The following is a 17,201-nucleotide window of genomic DNA, read 5'->3' on the forward strand; positions in this document are numbered from 1 at the left end:
AGTTGAGATGTCATCTAAGTCTGTAGTCTTGACTGGGGCTGGAGGACCAATCCTAAAATGTCTCATTCCCATGATTGGCAAATAAATGCTGACTGTTGTAGGAAGCCTCAGTCCTCACCACATGGACCTCTCTGTGGGGCTGCTTGAGTGTCCTCATAACCCAGAATGAGTGATCCAAGAGAGGGCAAAGCAGAAGCCACATGTCTTTTATGACCTAGCCTCAGAAAGTTATACTCCATCATTTCTGAAATATTCTATTGATAACACAGGCCGTTCCTATTCAGTGTAGGAGAGATTACATAGGGGGTGCTAACCAGAAGGTGCAAATTACTGGGAACCATCTTGAAGGCTTCTACGACAGTTGGCGACCTTGCCTATAGCTTGTTAAATATTTTGAATATCACTTTCACACATGAGTCAGAGTAGCCTGGAAAGAGGTGGAGGCAGCAGGATGAGGCAAACCTCAAGCTGAGATTAAATTTTTGTCTTCCCCAAAGAATGGTACCTCAAATAAAAATTGAGCTTTACAGACAACCAAAAGAATGTGAGAAAATATTTACAAAGCATACATCTGACAAAGGTCTAATATTCAGAATCTATAAGGAACTTAAACAGTTGAACAAGCAAAAAACAACCCCATTAAAAAGTGGGCAAAGGAGATGAACAGACACTCCTCAAAAGAAGACATACAAGCAGCCAACAAACATGAAAAAATGTTCATCATTACCAATTATTAGAGAAATGCAAATCAAAACCAAAGAGATACCATCTTTCACCAGTCAGAATGGCTTTTGTTAAAAAGTAAAAACAAAAAACAAAAAAACAGTTGTTGACAAGGCTGTGGAGAAAAGGGAACACTTATACACCATTACTGGGAATGTAAATTAATTCAGCCACTATGGAGAGCAGTTTGGAGATCCCACTACTGGGTATATACTCAAAGGAAAATAAACCATTTTACCAAAAACATACCTGCACCCCTATGCTCATTGCAACACCATTCGCAATAGCAAAGACATGGAATCAACACAGGTACCCATCAATGGTGGACTGGATAAAGAAAATGTGGTACATATATACCATGGAATACTACACAGCCATAAAAATGGATAAAAGCATGTCCTTTGCAGTGACATGGATGAAGCTGGAAACCTCATCCTAAACAAACTAATGCAGAAACAGAAAACCAAATTCTGTACGTTCTCATTAGCAGAAACTAAACATTGGGTATACATGGTAATAAAAATGGAAGCAGACACTGGGGAATACAAAAGGGTACAGGGAGGGAGGGAGGTAAGAGTTGAAACAAACAAACAAACAAACAAACAAACAATCAAAAACTACCTATTGGGCCGGGTGCAGTGGTTCACATCTATAATCCCAGCACTTTGGGAAGCTGAGGCAGGCGGATTTCTTGAGTCCAGGAGTTTGACACCAGCCTGGGCAACACAGTGAAAACCTGTCTCTACAAAAAATACAAAAAATTAGCTGGCACGGTGGCATCCATCTGTAGTAGCAGCTACTGGTGGGGGAGGGTATAAGGCAGGTAGGTCGCTTGAGCCCAACCCCGGGAGTTCGAGGCTGCAGTGAGTCTTGATCATGCCACTGCATTCTAACCTGTGTGACAGAGTGAGAACTTGTCTAAAAAAAAAAATTAAAAAACAAAACAAAACAAAAAAACCCAAAAAAACCTCAAACTACCTATTGGGTACTATGCTTACCACGTCGTGGCTGGATTCATTTGTACTTCAAACCTATGTAACAAACCTGCACGTGCACCCCTGATTCTAAAATAGAAGTTGAAAACAAACTGTTTTATAAAAGTGCAAATTTTGTTCTTGCACACCTGAGTTTGTGTACTGAGATTCATAACTACTGTGTCCCATGTAACTGCTCCCTGAAAAGAACTGCCAAAGTTTTCTTCTGTTGCTTTAATTCTTTGAAAGAGACAATCAGCAGCCCTCTTCTGTTGCTAAAAATTTTAAAAAGAGACAATCCTTCTCTTTGAAACTCAACTTTACTAGTCATGTGAAGTCTAGGAAGCACTCTGCCTCCCCCCATTAGGTACTGATTTCATTATATCATTCCTTCTGGCAGTCCAGAGTACAGACTACTATTTATTACCTTCCCAGAAGAGCATCTGTGCAGCACAGCAGATGCTAACTAAGGCTGCCTTGGCATCCAAGAGAACAGGAAGATGACATTGAGGGGCTGCATATTTACGCAGCATTCATATTTCACACCTGTAATCAATTATCTACTGTTGGAAAATACTGATAAAATTTAGTCTTGCTTAAGTTTATTAACAAGCAACCATCAATGATAGTATGGCAGCTAGCCACTGAATTATCTAGGGGCATTCTGAGTGCAGTGTCTTTGGAATTTTCTAGTATTTCAGGGAGAGCTTGAGTTCTAGAATTTTAGAAATGCTGCCATTTTTCAGAGTTATACTGTTATTCTTGGAAAGACATTTCTAAAATTCTAAATTACTTGGATATATTTGGCATCTGGGTAAAAAAGGAGGAAGAAATATGAAGTTCTAGGTAATTTACCAATGGTAGTAGTATTAGTCTCCACCCATAAGAAGAATGAATGATTCTTGATTTATATTTCATAAAAACAAGCCTCTGTGGATTATATGTATTCTACCAAGTCTTTTCTTCAACACAAGGCAACCATTGCTGGCCTATTTATTATATACTAGAAAAAGACATTCTGTGCAGTCAAAACGGGTAATTTCCGTATGTCAAATCACCAGTGACTTCTGAAGAACACAGACCCCTACCTCTCATCAACAATTTTTTACCTAATAGTGTTGAGGTAGTGCACCCCTAGAACGGAAAGATAATAATAATGGCTACTGTGGCAGCCATGAAGTATACTGTTTGAATCTCCCTTCAAAAAAGAACTTGCTGAAGTAGTGCAGGAAGTTGACAGCCTCCAGCTATTAAAGCCTTCAGGATTAATCTCAGCTTTTGAGCGGAGGCCATGCCCTTTTAGGTATTCCCCAGCCAATAAATGAGCATGTCACTACACAAGGCCTGGCAATTTCTGCCCATTGTGGGTCTCTTCTAATGGGCAATCTTTGCTCAGAAACTTCTCATTGAGTTGGCTGATACTTTGTCAGGTCTAAATCATGGTCTATGGCTCTTCCTGCCCAATCTTTCTTCCTACCCACTTGTCTTACACAGGCATTATATATGCGCCATGGTGTAAAAGTTCTCTATAACCAATTTTGCTTCCTCTTTCTATTTCATATAGAGTGCTCCCAATAAATTTCTTGCATTTCTAACTCCATCTCAAAGTCTGCTTCCCAATGGACTAAAACGACACAGCTACTGTTTACTAAGAACCTACAATGCGACAGAATATATCACAAGGTATTTGGGAATATTATTTAACCTCTCCTAACTGTTCCCACATCTGTAAAGTGGGGTTGTTTAAGAATTAAACAAAATAATCTAGTAAGAGCATTTTGTACAGTTCCTGGTATACAGTAAGTACTCAATAACTGATATGTAAATTGAAAATATTATTATGCCAGACTCCAATAAATTTTGTGTTTGTTACTTGTAATCCTTTTTATAATTGGCAAGTATTATCATGCTTGTTTTACACAGGAAACTAGCATTCAGTGAAGTCAGTTTGCTCAAGTTACTTATTGTACATTGCTAGAATGTGTAACCTGAGATTAAAACCCATTAATCTCCATAGATGAGAGGAATGTACATGTATGTAGGCAAAGAATCCATTGCTGTCACCTAGAATGTAAAGGTGCTCCACACCCTCTCTGGCAGGGTATGTACAATGTAATTAACACAAACTATTTTGGAGATTCTTTCATAAATTTAAGTCTATTCTTCTAATTTCATCAAATATATGACCTTAGAATCTATCAACGGGTGCTTAAGACTAAGCACTTGTCTAAAACTTAGAAGAGGAATATAGAATGGCACTGCTACCCCATGATGAGTACCAGTCAGTTATTTTTGTAGAATGGCTCTCAAATTGGGTTTGTCTGATGTTTCCTAATAACTCGATTGAGGTTCTACTTAAAATAATCTTGCATATTGCTAGAAAAATTTTATCAACTGAAATCACCCCCCATCCTACCTCTATCCCCACTGGACACATGTTCAAATTCATTATTTAAAGATCCAAAATAAATGTGTAATAGAAACATAATGAACAGAAGGAAATTAAAATATTCCATTGCTGAAATAATTTCTAGAGAGGTGGCAGCAATTTAAGTGGCGGCTTTTGAAGCATGTGTATATTGTTCCTTCAAAGTTTTGAGATAAACAACTTTAATAAAATTTAAAAAAATTATGTTACATAAAATTTTGAAAAATAGAGATCATGCTATTTTCTCAGGAGTGAGATGGTGATGCATAGGTCTAATAGAATGGATTTGGGGGTGGGCAGTTTTCTTAGACATTCTGCTGGGAAACCAGTCTTTTTTCCAAATAAAACCATGGTGCTGACCAAATAGGCCCTCTTAGGTAAAAAAGAGAGTGTGATTTATGATCTCAAAGAGAAGATGACCACATTATGCTCAATGTGGCTGTTGGCCTTTAAGCCAATTTTAGCCGAGTAGTCAGCATGACCACAGAAAAAGACGACCAGTAAAGAAAATGACATTCTGGTCTGGTGACCGGAGTAAGATAGCTGAGAACTACAGGTCTGAACAAATGACTTAGCCACTTGTAACCAGAGTAATGCTACCAAACTACCAAAGAGAGGGACTATTCAAAAATAAAAATTACATCAATAATAGACTAACATGCATAATGTGACATTCAGTATATCTTTGCATGAGTTTCCCATAATTTATTTATTGTAAATAAACACCTTTTTGAACATTTTTTCAAGTAAAGGATTCAGTTATAGTCCTACTGTAGAAAGTAGAGTCTAGATGGTCTTCAGGGACTATCAGGTCACATTAAGAGTATTTAGGGACTCCTGGATATTTGGTAACCAAAAGAGATGTTTATGAAAATACATTTTTGCACAAGGAGTTACATTTACACAGATGTATGTGTCTATCAGAACAGAATATGCACTTTGGGGAAATTAAATACATATCACTTGAAAAAGCAGACTCTTAAGTATGGTTATAAATCTCAAAAAGAAACAGCTCTAATTTATAGCCCATGTGGGGTAATTCTGGGTGTACTCTTTCTGGATGTACTTTCCTTTTCACTGCTACAACCACGGCACAGAGGGGTAATTATCAGTTTGCGAAATATACTGTGAAAGGACCAAAGCAATCTCATTGGAAATGTTTCCCAGAGACTCCCCTTTCCTTTCTAAAATAATATAACTGGGTATGAAATGATGGCTGGCACATTTAAAAACATATATATTACAAATGACAACAAACTTTAAAAAAAATAGATATGCCTAAATGCTACAGTTGTGCCAGCAAAGCGGGGACTGGGTACTGATTTTGGGGGAAGCATATTAATTATACAGTCTTTCAAAAATGTAATAAAAACAATGTTCAGTAGATTCGTAAAACAATTCCATATTAATCTGGTTTTTGGTAAATAAAATTCTAAGAAAAATTTCATTCTGAACAAGATGCATCACAGTGAAGGTCTGGTGACATGGAATGAAGATTATTTTCTGGTGGCACGGAATGAATAATATTTCCACTTAAATAAAAAGGGATTATGGTTATGATCCACTAATTAGAAACAATGACATAATTTAAAAGCTTTGGTAAATTTTATAGGAGAGTTGTAGTGAGACCAACTTACTCTGAAGGGTAACTGTCATAGTAAATAGGAGTTACAAGCTGTGTTACATAACGTGGGACACTAATTCACTATGACTAAGACCAGGACAAAGCAGACAGAAGACTCTAAGTAAATGGTTTGATAAAGATGCCGAATATTGCAAAATCAACTAGAATAGTATTATGTTCCATCCTGTGAAACAATGTACATTGTATAAATGCCATAAAGTTTATTAAATTTAAGAGGTTGCTTTAGCCCTTCACAATGTCTGAAGATATTAATTGAATTAAGTGAACCATAAAAAAAAGTACTCTAAAGTTCTCTGTGGACTAATTTGGCTTATATCCTGTGAAATAATGTACATTGTATAAATGCCATAAAATTTATTAAATTTAAGAGGTTGCTTTAGTCCTTCACAATGTCTGAAGATAATAATTGATTTAAGTAAACCATAAAAAAGATGTACTCTAAAGTGCTCTGTGGACTAATTTGGCTTATATCCTACCTCAAAGAAAATGTGGGCTTATTCAAAGTTTTTCCTGTATCAGTCTAGTTCATTCCGATTTATTGTCATTCCAACTCTTCAAACATAATCTTCCAGGAAAAAAAACAAATCACAATTTAGCTTCACATAAAAAAAATTATAGACATTTTCATTGTGCTGTTGATATCATTAAGTGAGATAATGCTTCCCGTGGTGTCTGACACATCTTATTCATAATGTGGGTACTAGTATAATCTAATATTTGGCTGCCTGGACATTTCCTTGGTATTTGTCACCAATATTGGGCAATGGTCAATCAGAAAAACTGGATTAAATATTTTAAACACATGTGAATGAAAATTTTCCCAATGAGTGAGACAGGGAGAGGCAAAACTTTGAAGACGTCTTGTAAAGGAGGAGTTACAGAAGGTAAGATTGATGTTTATGTTTTCAGTGTTACAGTTTTATTTATAGAAGGTTTTTTTATTTAGTTATAATTACATGTTATACAATGTTAAAGAATATAGAATTCTTGTCACTGACATACCAGTTTTTTCCTAAGTGTGCCTGAGGAAGGCAAGTTTTATTAGACATGCAAAATGTTATCATCTATAAGCAATCATTTTCCCCACTTCAGAGTATTGTTGGTGACAAAATTTCTCCTAAATATATTTTTCTCATTAATATTTTATCTTTCATCTACGATCTAAACAACTGATCTCCATATGAATCACCTATCTTTGTTACCTGCTAGTGGCAGAAACTTGGGCAAATCATTTCACGTTAGGGCCTCAGGTTAGGAAATACGATATCCATTGGTGTTTTTTAAACTATGAGTCATGACCTCATTTCTGTGTCATACCAGTAGTTTTAGAAAATAAAATGTAGCTGACAGAATTTGAATAGAAAATGTAGAGGACAAGACACATGACAAAGCTAGTTTTTAAATTTTGTCTCAGTTTTAAATACATGTACACATACTATGTGACAATGCAAAACATATTCCTTTAGTATGAGTTGCAGGAAAAAGAAGTTTGAAAAATATTGTTCTCAAGATTCATCAGCCCATTCTAACTCGAAAATGAAATTACTCTATTTTCCAGCTTAGAAATTCTGAAAATGATGACTTTTAACTCAGTGTCATACGGCTTATTGCTTGACAGACAATAGTAGCTAGCTATGGGATATTTAGTTGAAGTGATTAGAAAATATGTATTCCCTCAATTAGCTGTAACCTTTAAAATCCATTGCAAGGCTTTAAAAATACCTCCTTGGGCTTTCCCAGAGGTTTTAGACCCCTCAAACAAACCAATGAAATGTTAAGTGTCAATTAAGTGTCTCTCGTATGCAACATATTGTAGTAAGGGCTGAGAGAGAAAAAAATGAATTGGTATGGTCCCTGAATTCACTGAATTTATAATTTTTAGGAAAGTATCGGCTATAAAAAGAAAACATCCTATGCTTAACTAGAGTTCATATGTGTACTATTAAGAAATGTTATTCTTAATAATCATTAATATAAGCTGTCATTTTAAATCTGACTCATTCATTCAATAAACATTTTTACTGTCTCCAGGTATTTTTCTAGGCTGGATGTTCCAAGGTTAAAATAACAAGTTGGTACTCTGAAGCAGCTTAAAGTGGTGTAAAATACAGAAAGTAAGCAAGTAAACAAACAAAAAATCAAATAGTGATAAGTGTCATTATGATGGATGGGTATTACCTAAGGGCTACTTTTTATTGGATGGTCAAGAGAGGTCTATGAGTAGATACACTTAAAACTGAGAAATGAATGACAAAAGGAAGATGGTTTCTAGGAAAAGGAAACAGCTGGGCAAATGCCAGATACAAGGCAGATAGGATCTTGGTTGTTTGAGGAATAGGAAGTAGATGAGAATGGCTGGCGGCTAGTGAGGAGAGATAGACTAGTAGGAGATGAGGTAGGAGAGGTAGACAAATGTCACCTGGTTGAGTAAAGCCTTGTAAACCATGGTAAAGTGTTTGAAGTACATTTTTAGTGCCATGGGGAGCCATTTGAGAGGCCTATTGCCAAGGGACTTCTGCAGTCTGATTTTTTTTTTTTTAAGACCAGTAGGGTTGTTGTATAAAAAAACAGATTTTACACAGCAAGAATGAAACAAAGGTTGCTAGGAAACTATCACAATCATTCAGGAGAGACATAGTTGTGGCTTAGATTAAGGTAATAGCAATAGATATGAAAAGTAGATGAACTTTGGGAAGTGCAATATAGAATTTGCTGATAGACTAGATATGGGGGGTGGTGCCAAAAAAAGGAATCAAAGGTACTTCCTGTAATTTTAACTTGTGCAATTAGGTAAATGGTTTCCTCACCTATGACAGGGAAAAACAAGGTGGGAATGCGGAAGGTGACAGCAGGAATCCGCAGTTCTGTGTGGGATATGTTAACTTTGAGATGCGTATCAGCTAGCTATCTGAGTACATCAAGCAACCAGACTGGGTTGTGGGAAGGTTTATCAGTTTGGGACTGATCGGCATATAAACAGTATTTCTAGACATAGGATGGTACCTCCATGAGAGTGCCACGCAGGGGCTTTAGCTGCAGCATCTGTTTTCATCTTAACAACACAAGGTAGCTATTTTCTTTTTACACACATATTATTAGATTTTTATATATGAGCTTTTTTGATGTTTAGAGAGAAATAAGCTGAAAGTCACCCAGCTACTGAAAGGTAGAGCCTGGATTCAGATCTGGGAGTTCTTGTTCTTCCTATTGCACCAGGTTGCTTTACTGGAGCATTAAAATATGTGAATTTCTGAGTATTTTTTAACTTTTTGAATGAAAGATTTTTAAAAAGTCTGTTTAGAAAGAATGCCAGCTCATTCAGAATTGAATCCAAGTATATACATTCACTAGTCTTCTCTGTTGTTAAGTGACTTCTCTGGGGTATATGGCTTGATGGTTTTTTTTCCTTTTTTTAAACAAACAAACAAAAAAAACTCTGTGGTTGACTGGAGCCGACAGGTGAGGAATGGAGAGATGTTGGTCAAATAGTACAAACTTTTGGTTGTAAGATGAATATGTTCTGGAGATCGAATGTACAGCATGGTGACTACAGTTATAATTCTGTATTGTATATTTTGAAGTTTGCTGAGAGATTTTTAAGTGTTCTCAACACACACACACACACGGGAAATATGTACGGTGATAGATGTGTTAATTAGCTTGCTTGTGGTAATCATTTCAGTGTATATTTACATCTAATCATTACTTTGTATACCTTAAATATACACAATTTCTGTCCATTACACCTCAATAAAGCTGAGAAAAAAAAACCCTCCACTCTTTTGACTTGTGGGATAGGATTATTTCTACTTCTCAAATCAACTGCCCCTTCTTCACTGACCAATAACTTTCGGCTGCATTGCAGTGATTTTTAGTTTTTCCTCAGCTTACATATTTCCTCTACAATCTCATGTCCCCATTGCTTCAAATACTAAATATACGCTTATCATCCTCAAATTTTTTGCTTCCTGTCCAGACATTTCTCCTTAAGTCTAGGAGATGACGTCCAAAGTTTCCTAAAAGCAATTAGTCTGGTGGGAAAGGAGGCTCCCCCATCCACCCAGGAGTAACGAGGAGCGAAGTTCAGGAACTGTGAAAGTCTCATTCGTACATTCATTCCTTATAAGTACTTACATACTCGCGACAGTTTGAAACCTAGTGTGGCATGCAGACATGGATGAAGCAATGACAGGCACGACGAGCGTTAATGAAGGGTATAAGCTAGCGCGAGGGCATTCAAGGGAACTTCAGAGCGCAAAGGAAGAATCCCACTTAGTCCCTCAAAACTTTGGAGTTTATCCGTTTAGTCGATTAAAAAGTGAACGGAAAGCAAATCCCATTAGGGAAGGAGGAAAGTTGGGGACAAATAAGGGATTCGTGCAGAAGGCTGCACTGCGGCCGGCCATGAAGAGAATAAGGGTACTTAAGGGAGTGTGAAGAGAATGAACACGCCTAGGTAGAAAAAACTGAAAAGCCAGGATTGACGGACACTAAAAACCCAGCATTTGTTAAAAATCCCCGTCAAAACACACACACACACAAACACACACACACACACACACACACACACACACCTCACCCCGAGCCAGCACCTCAGCCCCGCCAGCAGCCAGGGTATCCTGATTCCGGGAGCGCCACGCACCGCCCACCTAGCTTCGTCCACCGTCCACCTCGCTCCGCCCAGCTCGCTCCGCCCCCTTCCCCGAAAGCCCCTCCGCAGAGCCACGTGCACGTGCGTGGCGGATACCGCCCCCTCTGCTCTCTTGGCCAATGAGAAAAAGCTACGTAACTCTCCACCGCCCGGTGGCGGGTCACGTGACTGCGTCTCCCCGCCCTCTCACCCCTCTGCCTCTAGGTTCTGGGAAGATGGCGAAGGTCTCAGAGCTTTACGATGTGACTTGGGAAGGTAACTTCGGGTGGGGGCGGGTGCGGAAAGACTAAAAGCGCTGGGAAGCCGTTCGGGAGTACCCGCTGCTTTCGGGGAGCTGGGTTCTCTAGTCTCTTTTTGGTACCAGAGCCCTCACTGTACGGGCCAAGCTGAGGTGGAGGCTGAGGCTGACACTTTCCTTGGCCCGGACGCGTACTCTGCGGCGTTTCCCACGGTGTCTGCTCCTCGGTTGACCTGCCCTCCTCCGCGCCAGTCCAGCGTCCCGGGGCCGCTTTTATTTATGAGGCGGGCGGGAGGGACTTGGGGCTGGGGTTGTCGCACGCTAACTGGTTGCTGGGCGGTGCGGAAGAGGCGGAATAGGTGGTTACTGAAGCTTCTTTGGAGCCAAGAAACACAGGGCCTGTAAGGCCCTTTACTAAGTGGTATGTAAGGATTACAGCTCTGTGCAGAAAAGCTGTGTAAAAGATGCGTGAACAAATGTGATTCTCATATGCCACTCTACATTTAGTTTTCTCCTTAAACCCGGGTTTCCAGTTTCTTTTCCTTTTAGTCTAGTCTCTGTCCCACTCCTTCTCAAAACACATTTACACACACAACACAACTTCTTTCTTACTCCCTACTAGTAGTTTCTTTTCTGAAGGGAAAAATAACTGCTTAACTCTGGGCTACGTAAGTGCTTACGTGTGATGGTCACTTTTCCCTATCCTTAGTTGATCTAGAGTGGGATATGTTCTTTAAATCTGGGAACAGCCAAACCTTGGATCAATTCTGTGTGCTTAAGAAACTTGAGTTTCATTAAGGCGTGGAATTTGTGTAATTGGAATTCGTATTCCCAGCATTTAACATAATACAGGAGACTTCAGTAGCTAATTTGCTTAACGAATGCCTTCTTGGGATGTTTTAATAATGACCTGAAAACATGTGGACCGAAAGTTGTATTTTCTGTTTTATCGTGAATAAATATATCAGTTATTATAAAGTTGTAAATCCGTTACAAATAAAGCAAAATTTCTTTGTACTTGAACTGAATTAAATGATTTATTGACTTTATGGCCTCTAGCACATTGTGAATCTCAGTATTTATACCTGAATTGAGGGATTCCATTATATTAAACAACGGTGTTGATTTCTTACTGCAAAATCTTGGCTCTGTCAACACACAGTCCCCACTTCCAAGGAATTTACAATCTAATGGAGAAAACAAACCTGTAAACACACAGTTTTAAAAGGCTTGTGTCAGGGTATCTTCCGTAAGCTGAATCGTAGATAAATGGCTGTTATTTTTAATGCTTTTTAAAAAATGTTTTAAATATTACATAATTTTTAGAAAATGCTATTATGAAGGTATGTTCATTATAGGTTTCCTAGATGATAGTAGCATATATAAAATCCTGAGGGACGAATAGCTGTATACTACCAACAGACAAGGTGATTTAACTGAGTAACTTGGACCTTACCCTGTGGTCATTCTAAAGAGGATTGATGTAATTAATTTGGAGTAATAAATAATAACTACTACACAAATTTGTAGGAACAAAGAAAACATTTTAAACTGCTTTGTAAACTGTTAAGTACTATATAAAAGGATGTGTTACTATTAGCTAGTGCTAATATGATTATGTCCTTCCTCTGTATGATCTGGCCGTTGCCCATGTCTCCAGCTTTATCTTGAGCCCTTCTCCCTCTCACTTTGTGAGCTGCCTATGCTGGCCTTTGTTGAATACCCTAAATTGCCATGCTGCTTCTTAAAGCTGGCACATGCTAGTCCTTCCACTGGGAGTGTTCTTCCCTCCTTGCCTCACTCTTGCCCCCATTAAACTTTATCATTTATCAATTCCCCACAAAGCTCACCTACTACAAAAAAGCCTTACTTGACCACTCTACTACCCCCTTCCCTTTCCTCATCCCCCACCAAAATTGAAAAAAAAAACCCAAACAACAAAATGAAGCAACAAAACTCACCTGCAATCCTTCGATTATGTATTCTATTCTAATACTATTGAAGCACTTACCCAATTGTGTTTTGTTTTAAAATTTTGTCTCTCCTAAGATGAAAGGGACCAGGCCTGTTTCTTCACTGTCACTTCCCTAGAGCCTGACACATGGGGGCGGAGCTCAGTAATTATTTGATGACTAAATGAATTGTTAATGGGATTAATAATAAACACTAACACATTGTCAGAAAAGATTATAAGCCATTTTTCTAGCGTTGAAATAATTTCTTTAGTATCTTAGATACAGGTTTTAGTATCTTAGATGAAGTTAGGCAACTCGCTTAAGTAATAGGATACAGTTTGCTCACTAGTAAAATGAAGGTTTAGACCTTTCCAGAATTAAAATTCTAACTTAAGGAACTTTTAAGAAAAGAGTATTCTAGATTTTTATTTCAGAGACCTATGATAACAAATTTTTAGGATGAAGGGTCATGGGAAGATTCTCAGGGATAGTGTTTTGTTCAGATTTTTTGGGGGCGTGTGTGTCAGAGGTGTGTCCTTAGGAATTCTACTGAACAGTGTTGTGAATTGGTTAGTTCGGAATGCTATAATTCTTGTGATAGGAAAATTTATCACTTGTTTATAAAAGATCTATGTAGTAAGTTTAACACTTCCACATCTGTGTTAGACTCTGCTAATAGACTATTTGGTTTGTTTCTTCAGCCAATTGAAAGTGATTGATACTTATTACATAGGGAAGTTATTAGATATTTGGAGGTGGGAAGGAGAATTTAGAGTTGTAAGGAGAATATATTCAAGTTTCCTGAGAATATGATATTTGGGCAGGACATGGATAGGATGCCTAGAACAATGCCAGGCATATAATAGGTATTAAATGAGTATTTGTTGAAAAAAAAAGTGTGAGAAATGTTTGAGAGCATTTTAGTTGTTAATGTTCACTGCCCCTACTTCCTCTCTTTTTATTCAGTCCTTCAAACCTCACTTTGGTTTCCATGCCCTACCACTCCACTAAGATCTCTAGGAGACCTAATAATAACGTATGTATTTTGTATACTTCTACTACTTTTGCTATTGTAGGTCACTCCTCTGTGAAAAAGTCTTTCTTTGCTTTAATAACATTCTTCTTGTTTTCTTATTTCTTTTTGGGCCTTTCCTTTGTTGAGTTCTCTACATCCATTTGCTCATTTTTTGGTGTTTCAGTGTTTCTTAGTCGTCGTCCTAATCTGTTATTTGTGGTTTTTAAGTTTAAGATCAGTAGACTTTAAATTGATAAAAGCATGTCATGTGGTCTGATGAAATTGTGCAAAATTTAGTGCATGTGTAAACATACATATTTCGGGAAAAGATGGTTCAAAATTCTCATTAGCTTTGAAGATACCTAAAATAGATTAAATGACATCTGTGGGCAATCTTATCCACATCTAACTTTAGCTATCAATTAGCCTATATAGTAAATAACACATTTAGCATGTATTTGAGTTCTTTGCACCAGGCACTGTTCTAGTTCTGAGGGTATAGTGCTAAGTAAGACAGGCAAGGCACCAGATTTCAAGGGACATACCCTCACATTTCACTCGTAAACTGAATATCCATATTTCCAGTGTTCTACAGGGCACATGTAATGGATGTTTCACAATTAATGAAACTCAAAACTGAACTCATCATCTTCCTTTTGCCTTCTGCGTCCAACACCACCGCTGTCACCACTTACTCTTTTCTGCATTTTCCCTAGAAAAGTAGATAGCACTGTGTATCTCCCCTCATTCATAAACAACTTCTGCTCAGCTTTTAAGATATAGATCTATGAGACTTCAAAGCCCAGAAAGTACAGATATGTATGGGAATGAAGTATATGCTTTGCAAAAGTCACTTATGAAAGGTAAGAGCTAGAAAGGTAGGTTGGTGCCTTGAATGCTAGACTAAGAAGTTCAGACTTCTTTTTTGTATATAGATGGGAGCCAAGGTCCTAATTTCAAAAAGAAAAAATCAGTGGCTCTTTTCATTAAACTTTTGCATGTTAATATAGAACAGGGCCTTTTCTTTGGTAGAGATCCCCTGATTGAAATTCCTTGTCATGTTTAATAAACCATTTTTGGTTTTGCTTTCTTTAACATGGAGCAGGAACATGAAGTCCCTAATATAGAAGCTTCAGTGCACAAGTCCTTTAGATTTTTGTTATTTTTCTCATAATATTTTAAATTAAGTCCCCATATTTAATATGACAGCAGTTTTTCAGAGCTATTGGTTTTTATGGGGTCTTTTCAAAGCATCCAACTTTGTTTTTTAGAAACCAGTCTCCTTTCGCACTTAAGTTTTCTTTGGCTCATAATATTTCATTATACTATATAATTACGTTAAACTTAACTGGCATGAACTGGTTTGGATACAGGTAGCTAAATTTTTAAAATGTAATAACTATTGGAAACAACCAAGAGCTAGCTGATGTGACTTACTAGCTAAGAGCTTCTAAAATCTTGGTGGCCATGATTATTATGTTTTACAGAAAGCAATTCTTTGAGTTGATTCTAACAGGAAAATGATAAAGATAATTTTTACTGAACTTCATTAATCTCTCCATCATATTTTAATTACTTGTTTACATTCTTTACACACAGAGATCTCAGTCCTTCTGTTGACCAGCCATAGTGGTGAGAATCAGAAAACAAGCTCTCAGTAAATGCTCATTTGTTCAGTAAGTGAATGCTAGGACATGAAGCTTGTTTTTGAAGTTTGATCCACTATTGTATGTAATAATGGTAATAATAATGAGGAAAATAGTATATGAAACATTTTGTATGTGTTATCTCTTTTAGTCCTCACATGTATCTTATGAGATAGGCTTTATTTCCGGTTTACAGATGAGGAAGCAAACGAGAGGTGAAATGACTTGTCTAATATCCCACAGCTAGTAAAAGGGAGTGCTGTGATTTGAGCTGCTCTTACACACTTCTCCCCCACTGAGCTATTAACTAATTAAGTTCATCCACCTAGGCTGTCATTCTGTTATTCTTGTAATATGCCAAATTAGTTTCTTTCTCCAGAATTTAGATTTGCTGTTTATGGTTGGCTCCTTCTCATTCTTCTCTTAGCTTGAAAATGACCTTCTTAGAGAAGCCTTCTCTGACCACCCTTTCCAAAAGCTCCTCCTTTCTCCCAATCTCCTGACTTTATCATATGGTCTTTTAGTTTTATTTGTATAATTTCACTATCTGAAGTTATGTGGATTTTCATCTTTTTACCCTATTACACTCTAAGCATTATGAGTATATAGGAACTTTATCTTTTTCTTTCTTTCTTTATCCTCAGTACCCAGATCAGGCCTGGCACATAGGCATTTAGGAAATATTAGTTGAGTGATGAAGAACTCCAATATTTACTCCAAGAAGTAAATATTAGTGGAATAATGAAGTATAGTTCCAGTCATACACTATACTGCCTCAAAGAAGGTAGGAATCATTGGGTATCTTAAGAATTTACATTGTAATGAAGTAAATCTTTAGAAATATCTGGTAGTAATTTACAGATTGAATTTGGGTTGAGAGATGAGTTTGGAAGCTATCCTAGCAATTTTAGCATGGGGTGAGGAAAGCCTGGGCATGGATAATAGCAGTGGAAATAGAGTAGAAGATGTAAATCTTCGAAATACTTCAAAACAATCCACAGGACTTAGATAACCAAAGTGGGAGTCAGAAACAGCACTAAAAAATGGAATGTCAGGTAGTATTAACAGAAGGTGGAATTAACAGAAATGTGAACATTGGGAAGGGAGGCCATATTTTTAGGAAATGAAGATGACTTGATTTTCGGATGCTGTGATTTTGAGGTAATGAGCTATCAAAGGTGAAAACATGTTTTCTTCAAGACGGTTTTATTTTTACAAATAATTTTTTTAGATAAATGTATTTAAGGCATTTCTAAAAGTAGTATGTGGTTAATAGTGCTACAAATGTATTTATTACAGCAGTACTCAAGAGTGTGGCAGGGTCAGCTATGTAAGGTGTATAGCTTAAGGTGTTTATAGGTAAAATGCTGCTTGTTTTGTAAAAGTTATATTTTCATACACAGTGTTTCTTGTTTTGTGTTCAGCTATTATATTTTAATATGTGACTGTGTGTCAGACTGCCGTTCTTAGAAGTTATGCTTTAAAAAAATGTTCTCTTTCTTGTGAGAGTGTTTTTTCACAATAAGAAACACCTTTTACAAATTAACTCATACTCAATTAAGTATACATATACATGAATCTTTGAGTGTATGTATAAACTGAAACCAAAGTTGTGATTTGAGCTTTGCTCAAACACATTGCTTTGCTCAAACAGATTGCTTCCATTCTGTTCATTTTGTTTCATTCTCCCCCACTGCCCCCCCCACCCCCAACAGATGCTGGAAGAAATCCACTGAATCGATTTTATACCTTATTAATGGATTGTAATACACAGTTTGAAAAATACGTCTTCTGGAGCTCTGTGTGCATTAAAATAAATTAACCCTTTCCTTTTTCAAATCAGGTTGCCTTTTCTTTTAGAATAGCTGTTCTCAACAGCCTGCAGCCAATCTGACTAGATACTTTTATGGGACCATGAATAATTTA

At 37.2% G+C, this 17,201-nt stretch overlaps 1 protein-coding gene and 1 long non-coding RNA gene across 4 annotated transcripts in view; one reads left to right on the top strand and one right to left on the bottom strand.

The window, feature by feature from the left end:
* LOC129524319 (uncharacterized) overlaps positions 1-10,470 on the bottom strand; it is a 181,022-nt gene extending 170,552 nt beyond the window's left edge. The window contains exons 1-2 of one of the 2 annotated variants that reach the window (XR_008668096.2): positions 10,350-10,470; positions 1,345-1,465 (exon numbers count right to left, since the gene is read on the bottom strand). This is a non-coding gene — a long non-coding RNA (uncharacterized lncRNA). Of the gene's footprint in view, positions 1-1,344; positions 1,466-10,344 lie in introns of both variants that reach the window. The other variant, XR_008668095.2, reaches the window with a different exon arrangement.
* Positions 10,471-10,575: 105 nt separating this feature from the next.
* Positions 10,576-17,201, top strand: part of EMC2 (ER membrane protein complex subunit 2) — a 45,450-nt gene continuing 38,824 nt past the window's right edge. The window contains exon 1 of one of the 2 annotated variants that reach the window (XM_004047433.5): positions 10,576-10,676. In XM_004047433.5, coding sequence (XP_004047481.1) covers positions 10,637-10,676 — 40 coding nt within the window. In that variant the 5' untranslated portion in view covers positions 10,576-10,636. The remainder of the gene's footprint in view (positions 10,677-17,201) is intronic. The other variant, XM_055348050.2, reaches the window with a different exon arrangement.

The sequence above is a fragment of the Gorilla gorilla genome, chromosome 7 (genome assembly GCF_029281585.2).
Source record: "Gorilla gorilla gorilla isolate KB3781 chromosome 7, NHGRI_mGorGor1-v2.1_pri, whole genome shotgun sequence".
NCBI lineage: Eukaryota > Metazoa > Chordata > Mammalia > Primates > Hominidae > Gorilla > Gorilla gorilla.